This window comes from Mobula birostris, chromosome 3 (assembly GCF_030028105.1).
Source record: "Mobula birostris isolate sMobBir1 chromosome 3, sMobBir1.hap1, whole genome shotgun sequence".
Lineage (NCBI taxonomy): Eukaryota > Metazoa > Chordata > Chondrichthyes > Myliobatiformes > Myliobatidae > Mobula > Mobula birostris.
Window position 1 is genome coordinate 112,171,980 of NC_092372.1, and position 10,449 is coordinate 112,182,428.

Below are 10,449 nucleotides of genomic sequence, written 5' to 3' on the forward strand. Positions count from 1 at the left end.
CTGAATGTTAAAAGGCCTGAACAGATTAGATATGGATATGTTATTTCCCATGGTAGGGGATTCTAGGACAAGAGGGCACGACTTCAGGATTGAAGGACATCCATTTAGAACAGAGATGCGGAGAAATTACTTTGGTCAGAGGGTGGTAAATCTGTGGAATTTGTTGCCACGAGTGGCCGTGGAGGCCAAGTCATTGGGTATATTTAAGGCAGAGATGGATTGTTTCTTGATTAGCCAGGGCATCAAAGGGTATGGGGTGAAAGTAGGGGAGTGGGGATGACTGGAAGAATTGGGTCAGCCTATGATTTAATGGTGGAGAAGACTCGATGGGCCGAATGGCCTACTTCTGCTCCTATATTTTATGGTCTTATGTGATCACCTATTAGGGAATGAGACCGGGCAGGTGACAAAAGTTTGTGTAGGGGAACACTTCGTATCTAGTGATCATAAGGCCATTAGAAACATAGAAAGCCTACAGCACAATACAGGCCCTTTGGCTCACAATGCTGTGCTGAACATGTACATACTTTAGAAATTACCTAGGTTTACCCATGGACCCTCTATTTTTCTAAGATCCATGTACCTATCCAGGAGCCTCTTAAAAGACCCTATTGTTTCCGCCTCCACCACCATTGCTGGCAGCCCATTCCACGCACTCACTGCTCTGTGTTTATATTTTAAAAAAACACTTACCCCTGACATCTCCACTGTACCCACTTGCAAGCACCTTAAAACTGTGCCCTGGTGTGCTAGCCATTTCAGCCCTGGGGGAAAAGCCTCTGACTATCTACACAATCAATGCCTCTCATCATCTTGTACACCTCTATCAGGTTATCTCTTGTCCTCCGTCGCTCCAAGGTGAAAAGGCCGAGTTCACTCAACCTATTCTCATAAGGCATGCTCCCCAATCCAAGCAACATCCTTGAAAATATCTTCTGCACCCTTTCTATGGTTTCCACATCCTTCCTGTAGTGAGGTGACCAGAACTGAGCACAGTACTCCAAGTGGAGTCTGACCAGGGTCCTATATAGCTGCAACATTACCTCTCGGCCCCTAAACTCAATCCCACGGTTGATGAAGGCCAATGCACCATATGCCCCTTAACAATACAGTCAACCTGTGTAGCAGCTTTGAGTGTCAACGTTTAGTTTCAAAGTAAATATGGAAAAAAGATAGGTCTGGACGGTGGGTTGAGAATGTAAATTTTGATGGTATCAGAAATGATCTGGCAAGATTTCACATGTAGGAGGCCTCCAAAAGTGAAATTTTGAAAGTACAAAGCTGGTTTATGCCTACCAGGGTAAAAGGTAAAGACAACAGGTTCAGAGAACCTTGATTTTCAAAAGCTATTGAGGCCCTGTTTAAGGGAAAAAGTAGGAGTTTCGCTGCTATAGACAGGCAAAAACAAATGAGGTACTTGTGGATTACGAGAAAAGCAAGGGAACACTGGAGAAAGAAATCAGGAGGGCTCAAAGAAGCCATGGGATTGCCCTAGCAGACAAGTTGATTTGGATCATGGAATTGATGGCTTTGTGGCCAAGTTTGCGTCTGATACAAAGATAGGTGGATGGGTGGGTAGTGCTGACGGAGCAATGTGATTGCAGCAGGACTTGGACAAGTTGGAAGAATGGGTTAAAAAAAAAGTGGCAGATGGAATGGAGTGTTGGGAATTGCATGATAATGCACTTTGGTAAAAAGAACAATAGTGCAGACTATTATCTAGAAGGGGAGAAGGTTCAAACATCAGAGGTGCAGAGAGACTTGGGAATCCTCGTGCAAGATTCCCAGAAGGTTAACTTACAGGTTGAGTCTGTGGTAAAGAAGTCTGTGAGTCTGTGCAATGTTGGCGTTTATTTGAAGGGGAATAGAATATAAAAACAAGGAGATAATGCTAAGACACTAGTCAAGCCGCACTTTGGGCCCCATATTTCAGAAAGGATGTGTTGACATTGGAGGGAGTCCAGAGGAGGTTCATAAGGGTGATTCCAGAAATGAAGGGATTAACATATGAGGTGCATTTGGCAGCTTTGGGCCTGTACTCACGGGAATTTAGAAGAATGCGGGGGGATCTCATTGAAACCTATTGAATGTTGAAAGAACTAGACAGGGTTGACGTGGAGAGGAGTTTCCTATGATGGGCGTATCCAGAACTAAAGGGCACACTTGAGGGGCGACCTTTTAGAACAAAGGTAAAGATGAATTTTTGTAGCCAGAGAGTAGTGAATCTGTGGAATGTTCTGCTACAGACTGCAGTGGAGGCCAAGTCCATGGGTATATTTATTGCTGAAGTTGATTGTTTCCTGGTTGGTCAAGACATCAAAGGATATGGCAAGGAAGCAGGTGCATGGGGTTGAGTGGGATCCAGAATCAGCCATGATGGAATGGCGGAGCAGACTCGATGGGCTGAAGGGCCTAATTCTACACCAATGTCTTATAGCCTTGTATATATTAAGAGCAAAGTCGTTGCAAGGGACAAAATTGGTCCTCAGAAGATTGGTAATCTATACGTGGAGCCAAATGAGATGGGGGAGATCTTAAAGCTGTATATAGATTTGCATCTACAGGTGTCCCCCACTTTTCGAACGTTCGCTTTACGAAACCTCACTGTTACAAAAGACCTACATTAGTTCCCTGTTTTCGCTAACAGAAGGTGTTTTCACTGTCATGAAAGAAGGTAGCGCGCGGAAAAAAAAGCAGCGCGCAGTGCACCCCGAGCAGCCGCTCTCCCCCGGATTCGGAACAGCATGCTTGCTGGCATTGCTTAAACATGTGCCTGTGAGCATCCATTGGCAAGATGAGTTCCAAGGTATTGGAAAAGCCTGAAAGAGCTCATAAGGGTGTTACACTTAGCGTAAAACTAGACATAATTAAGCGTTTCGATCGTGGTGAACGAAGCAAGGACAAAGTGAGTTTGGCTTGTGGAAGTTGACGAAGATGGTGTTGAAGGCGTTTTGGCATCCCATGACCAAGAACTGATGGATGAAGAGCTGATGCAATTGGAAGAGGAAAGGAATCGAAACCGAATGCAGTAGCGAACAGACCAAAAGTGAAGTCGTCCAGGAACTGAACGTGAAGCAACTGCGGGAGATTTTCGCTGCAGTGATTGCAGAAAAGTACGACTTTAATTTTGAAAGGGTACGTCATTTTAGGGCATATTTGCAAGACGGTTTGAGTGCTTTCAAAGAACTGTATGACCTAAAAATGCATGAGGCTAAGCAGTCAAGCAAGCCTTCCACAGCAGACGACGAACCTCGACTTTCGACATCGAGGCAGGCAGACATAGAAGAAGATGACCTGCCTGCCCTGATCGACGATGAGATGACACCCCAATGTCCCACCAGCCCAGTGGTCCCAACCCCCGGGCCACGGACAGATACCAATCCGCGAAGAATGCAGCAGTGGCTGGAATGCACCCAAAACATCTTTAAGAAAAAAGCCGAAATAAACAAGCTAATTAATTAGGTGCCACCTAGCACGTAAATATCGGCCCAGATCAGAGACAATTGCCAATTGCGTCGCCTCTGATCTGGGCCGAAATTTACGGCACCTAATTAATTAGCTTGGTTATTTCGGCTTTTTTAAAGATGTGCTGGGTGCGTTCCAGCTACCGCTGGACTGCCAGTCCTGACGAAAGGTCTCGGCCTGAAACATCGACTGTACCTCTTCCTAGAGATGCTGCCTAGCCTGCTGCGTTCACCAGCAACTTTGATGTGTGTTGCTTGAATTTCCAGCATCTGCAGAATTCTTCGTGTCCTGTATGCTTCGCGGATCGGTATCGGTTCGCTGCCTGGAGGGTGGAGGCCACTGCAGCACCCCGACCTCCGACGACTCAGCCAAACACACCATCATAAGTGTGCTCGATGTCTTCCCAATTCCCGTAATACAACACTGTACATACATTATTTCTACTTTATACCAGCTGTGTATTTTTACGTGTTATTTGGTATGATTTGGCAGCTTCATAGCTTAAAGGTTACTGGAGAGAGTGTTTCTGCCGAGAGTGCTTGTGCCGTGTTTTTGCCGATGGCGCTTGCTCCATGTTTCTACCAAGAGCGCTTGCGTGAGATTTTCGCTATGGAGAACGGTGCAGCAATGATTGTGGAGAGGTATTTCGACTTTATATAGGCTGTGTATTCATCATATCATTCCTGCTTTTACTATATGTTACTGTTATTTTAGGTTTTATGTGTTATTTGGCATGATTTGGTAGGTTATTTTTGGGTCTGCGAACGCTCGCAAATTTTTCCCATATAAATTATCGGTAATTGCTTCTTCGCCTTACGACATTCTGGCTTACGAACCATTTCATAGGAACGCTCTACCTTCGGATGGCGGGGGAAACCTGTATATTTATTCGGGAGAACTACACTATAGGAATGAGGCAAAGCAACAGTGAGGTCATGGACCCTATACTATGTGCAGAGGAAGAAGTGTTTACTGTCTTGAGGCAAATTAGGGTGAACAAATCCCCAGGGCCTGACGCAAACACGAGGAAACCTGCAGATGCTGGAATTTCAAGCAACACATAAAAGTTGCTGGTGAACGCAGCAGGCTAGGCAGCATCTCTAGGAAGAGGTACAGTGAACATGTCGGGCCGAGACCCTGCGTCAGGACTAACTGAAAGAAGAGCTATTAAGAGATTTGAAAGTGGAAAGGGGAGGGGGAGATCCAAAACTGATAAGAGAAGACAGGAGGGGAAGGGATGGAGCCAAGAGCTGGACAGTTCATTGGCAAAAGGGATATGAGATGATCATGGGATAGGAGGCCTAGGGAGAAAGAAAGGGGGAGGGAGGAAGCCCAGAGGATGGGCAAGGGGTATAGTGAGAGGGACAGAGGGAGAAAAAGGAGAGAGAGAGAGAGAGAGAATGAATGAGAATGTGTGTATATAAATAAATAAATTACGGATTGGGTACGAGGGGGAAGTGGGGCATTAGCAGAAGTTTGAGAAGTCAATGTTCATGCCATCAGGTTGGAGGCTACCCAGATGGAATATAAGGTGGTGTTCCTCCAACCTGAGTGTGGCTTCACCTTGACAGTAAAGGAGGCCATGGATAGACATATCAGAATGGGAATGGGACGTGGAATTAAAATGTGTGGCCACTGGAAGATCCTGGAGCCAGAGTAAGCAGGATCTCCCAGTGGCCACACATTTTAATTCCACATCCCATTCCCATTCTGATATGTCTATCCATGGCCTCTTCTACTGTAAAGATGAAGCCACACTCAGGTTGGAGGAACAACACCTTATATTCCGCCTGGGTAGCCTCCAACCTGATGGCATGAACATTGACTTCTCAAACTTCTGCTAATGCCCCACCTCCCTCTCGTACCCATCCGTAATTTATTTATTTATATACACACATTCTTTTTCTCTCTCTCCTTTTTCTCCCTCTGTCCCTCTCACTATACCCCTTGCCCATCCTCTGGGCTTCCCCCCTCCCCCTTTCTTTCTCCCTAGGCCTCCTGTCCCATGATCATCTCATATCCCTTTTGCCAATCAACTGTCCAGCTCTTGGCTCCATCCCTCCCCCTCCTGTCTTCTCCTATCATTTCTGATCTCCCCCTCCCCCTCCCACTTTCAAATCTCTTACTATCCCTTCTTTCAGTGTTACGTACCCCATAACTGGGTTGCCAAACCGGCAGAAATGGACCACTTAGTTGGAGTCTGGATTACTGGAACTAAGAAAGTTTTATTAAAGAAATAAGCAACATAGTACTCTAACAGTAAGGATATAAATGCAACAGGTTAGCAATGAATAAACACACATGTACATGGAACTATGATAATAGGATCAATCAAGCTCTATCGCAGTCTAGGGGTAAAAAGATCAGTCACAAGTGACAGAGTTCAGTTTAGTTCAGTTCGCAGTAATCGCCGTCGTGCTGTTGGGGAGAGAGAGAGAACGAATGAATATGCAAATCGGATTCCAAACAGACCTTCGATATTCCTCGCAATTAGCTTTCGGGCGAGCCTTTTGTAATGTCTTCTGAGGTCACCGACTGTGACCCCTCCGTTCCAGATACGATCGTTCTTCTACGGTGAACCCGGCACCCAGCAAGGACGGACACACACACCGGGTTCCCGCCCAACCGTATCTTTCCACCCTGTGCGTCTATGGCTGGTCCCGCAAGCAGACCTCCATATCTTCCACCAACTTGTGGGGGCACACCGCTTCCAAGATCTCATTACCTCGTGGTGTCGTGTGTCTGTTGCCTTAGCGAACCTGTCCCTTTTTATCCCCCTGCTGGGGTATCGCCTGTCCATCAAACTTCAAACAATTTCAGAGTTCAAAGCAACCGGTCTCTGACAATACTCGGAACTGTGTCTCCTTTTCGTTAATCCCTCTCGTCTCTCATTAACGTTTCTGAATGTTCCCCCATTGTCCTCTTATCGTCATCAATATTCTGATAATTTGGTCTGTCGTCACATCAGTTAGTCCTGACGAAGGGTCTCGGCCCGAAACATCGACTGTACCTCTTCCTAGAGATGCTGCCAGGCCTGCTGCATTCGCCAGCAACTTTTATGTGTGTTGCCAGGGCCTGACAATGTATTCCCTTGGATCCTGTGAAGGCAAGTGTAGAAATTGCAGGGACCCTTGGAGTGAGATTTTTAAATCATCCTTAGCAACAGGCTCGAGATGATTAGAAGATGGCCAATGTTGTTCCACTGTTAATGAAAGGCTCTAAAAATAGGCCAGTGTGCCTGACATCAGCAGTCGGAAAGTTATTAGAAGGTAGTCTAGGACAGCCACCGGTCCACAAAGCACGTACTACTGGGCTGCGAGAAAACGATATGATTTGGCGATATGAGTCAGCTGCACCTTTCCTCATTCCCTGTCACGCTCTGTTGAACTTGAATGCACGCGAGGTCATCAGTGACCCAAGACGTGCAAAGGAATGGGTCCGTGACCCATTTGTGAATGTTTCCAGTGAATCTTCCATGTCAGCGCGCGAGAAAAGGTCAACTCCTCGAGCTTGCAAGTGAAGGTGGGCTGAAAAGTACGTTTGCCATAACATCTCTGCCAGCATTCTGGATCAAAGTCGAGGCTGAATATCCTGAGATAGCCACGAAAGCACTGAAAACGTTGCTTCCATTTCCAACATCACATCACTGCAAAGCGAAATTTTCTGCAATGAATGCAATGAAAACTAAATTGCAGAATAGACTGGACATAAGGAACCCCCTTCGAGTATTGCTGTCTCCCATCACCCCTTGATGGGACCGTCTTGTTGCAGGAAAACAAGCCCAGGGCTCCCACTGATTCAGTGATATTGGTGTGTTGCAATGATTTTATATGTTCATACAAGGAAAATATGTGCTGTGTGTTTAATATCCAAATGTTACTTAAAATGTTATTATGTTATTGACCTATAAGTGACTTATAATTCAGTGGTCCCCAACCTCGGGGCCATGAAGAATGCAGCGATACAGCGGTAGCCAAGATGCACCCAGCACATCTTTAAGAAAAAAGCCGAAATAAATAAGCTAATTAACCAAGTGCCGCACTTGTAAATGTTGGCCCAGATCAGAGGCGATTGCTGATTCTGGCTACCGCTGTACCACTGCATGCTTCGCGGCCTGGTATCGGTCTGCAGCCCGGAGGTTTGTTATAATTGACTTATCACTATATTCATGTGAGGAAAATATGCGCTGTGTGTTTAATACTAAATTCAATAGATAAAACCTTTTAGAAATGAAATTGAGTGTGTTAGTCACTTATAAGTGACTTACAGTTGAATTATCACCTATATTCTGGTCGTGATGAACACCCACGCCGCCCCCCCTGGTCACCCGGTCTGCAATAATATTGTCAATATTAAACCAGTCCGCAGTGCAAAAAAGGTTGGGGATCCCTGGTCCAGGAGACCGGCTGTATAAGTATTTGGATAGACATGGTCTGATTAGGGATAGTCAGCACGGTTTTATGTGTGGTAGGTCCTGTCTAATCAATCTTAGTGTTTCAAGGAAGTTACCAGGAAAGTTGATGAAGGCAAGGCAGTGGATGTTGTCGGACCTTGTCAATGTTCATGCAGACATGGAAGGTTGGTCAAGAAGGTTCAGTTACTCTGCAGACAAGATGAGGTTGCAAATTGGAATAGATTGGGTTTGTGCAGAAGCCAGAGAGTGGTAGTAGATGGTTGCCTCTGACTGGAGACCTGTAACTAGTGGAGTGCCGCAGGGGTCGGTGCTGGGTCCGTTGTTGTTTGTCATCTATATCAACAATCTGGATGATAATGTGGTTAACTGCATTAGCACATTTGCAAATGTCACCAAGATTGGACAGCAAGGAAGACTATCAGAGCTTACAGGGTAATCTGGACCAGCTGGAGAAAAGGAAATGGAATTTAATGCAGACAACTGAGAAGTGTTGTACTTTGGTAGAATCAACCAGGGTAGCTCTTGCTGCGTGTACTGCAGGGCACTGAGGGGTGTGGTAGAACAAAGGCATCCGGCAATACAGGTCCATAATTTATTGAAAGTGGTGCACAGGTAGATAGGATGGTAAAGTACTCTTGGCACACTGGCTTCATGAATCAAAGTATTGAGTACAGGAGATGAGATGTTATATTGAAGTTGTATAAGACAGTAAGGCATAATTTGGAGTATTCTGTTTTGGCACTTGCCTACAAGAAGGATATAAATAAGGTTTAAAAATTATAGAGAAAACTAATAGGTTTGTTGCCAGGACTGGAGGACCTGAGTTAGAAAGAAAGATTGAATAGGTTAGGATTTTATTCCTTGAAACTTAGAAGACTGGGAGGAGATTTGATAGAGGTGTACAAAACTATGAGGGGTATCGATAGGGTATCTAAATGCATGCAGGCATTTCCCACAGAGTTTGGCTGGGACTACAACTAGAGGTCATTGGTTAAAAGTGAAAGGTGAAATACTTAAGGGAATGAGGGAAAACTTTTTCTCTCAAGGGACTGTTGAGTGTGGAAGAAGCTGCCAGTGCAATTTGTGTCCACAAGCTCGATTTCAATGTTTAAAAGAAGTTTGGATTGGTACATGGATGGTAGGAGTATGAAGGGCTATGGTCTGGGTAGTTTAAATTCTGCGGCATGGATTAGGCAGGCAGTAGGGACTGTTTCTGTACTGTACTTTTTATGACATTCTAAATATTGACGTAATATTTAATTCAATTTTGACATGTCTGTTTATAATCTATGATTGTCAGACTGTGATTCATCCTAATTTTGGAAATTAATCAATTTTAGAAATAACAATAAAAACAATGATGTGCTCCGAGCAATTGTTTCCCAAATTGTATTACCTATGTTCCATGAACCCCAGGAAAGTTTAGCCTTTCACCATTGCGAGTGACTGTTCTAATGCATCTCATTTTAATTATATTAAATATATTTCTCATGATGTTACTTGTTATTTACAGGCAGAGAAAGAAAAGAATGAAAAGAAGCAAAAGCAAATGAAGAGTGTCTTGTGCAGGGACCCACTACCTCCATGGAGCCCACCGAATAAAACAATACCATTTGGAAAATGAGCACTTTAAGACAGTGTTAAATTTACAAGGCTGTGCTTTTTAATTGAATTCATACAGTAAATTTTGATTTGTATTAAATTTTGATTTGCATTTTGAATTTCAGAATAATATGAATTATTACAAAGTAACAATGTTTTATAAAAACATGGTTTAAAAAGAGAACAGGGCAGTTTCAACAATATTGAACAAAAATATTATGTGGCAGGAAACAGGCCATTCAGCCCACCACAGTTGTCCTGGCCAGTGGGCACCCATCTGTGTTAATCCCATCTTGGCTATTAGCCCCCTATACGCAAGTGATTGAATTGTTAGTTCACAAACTTATTAACTTCTGTCAGTGACTCTACTTCAACTACACTCTCAAGCAGTAGTTTGGAAAAATGGCCTCTCAGATTCCCACTAAATTTCTTACAACAGTCATGTCCTCTAGTTTTAGCTACATCTGATATGGGAGGGGAGAGGAGTCTGCTCCATCTAAATCCCTCACAGTTTTATATAAGTCAATGGATAGATTAAGTCCTAAGCAAGTATTTCATAGGTTGATTTTATTGTCAAAGTATGCAAGTACAATACAACTGATAGTCATCTTCTCCAGATAGCCATGAAAATCAGAAAAACCACAGCAGTCGTTGGAATAAAAGACATCACCCCCTGCCCACACGAAATGGAAGAAGAAATAAAACTCTCAAATTCCAACCCCTCTCTCACACAAAAACCAACAGCTTGCCTGACTGGAACCACAACCCACCAATCGGTAACAAGAAAGAAAACACAGAAAACTGAAGGAGAGCAATGTAAACCACAGTCCAATGATCACATCAATCTCAAAATTTCGAAAACCTCCTCCAGCTAGAACTGAAGAGAATATACGCTCAAACTCAGTCCTTCCATGGAGAGCGACTACCACGCCACCAACCCAGCTACCATCCGCCGTCAGCCCATGGCC

The 10,449-nt window shown here is 44.3% G+C and overlaps 1 protein-coding gene across 14 annotated transcripts in view; it reads left to right on the plus strand.

Moving 5' to 3' along the window:
- LOC140195221 (uncharacterized) overlaps positions 1-9,533 on the plus strand; it is a 276,914-nt gene extending 267,381 nt beyond the window's left edge. For 11 of the 14 annotated variants that reach the window (XM_072253206.1, XM_072253213.1, XM_072253214.1 and 8 more), the window contains one exon: positions 9,393-9,476. Coding sequence is in view for 2 of the 14 variants with exons in the window: in XM_072253210.1 (XP_072109311.1) it covers positions 9,393-9,503 (111 nt within the window). In the remaining 12 variants the exon portion in view is untranslated. Of the gene's footprint in view, positions 1-9,392 lie in introns of all 14 variants that reach the window. The other 3 variants (XM_072253210.1, XM_072253212.1, XM_072253204.1) reach the window with 3 other exon arrangements.
- The last annotated feature ends 916 nt before the right edge of the window (positions 9,534-10,449 follow it).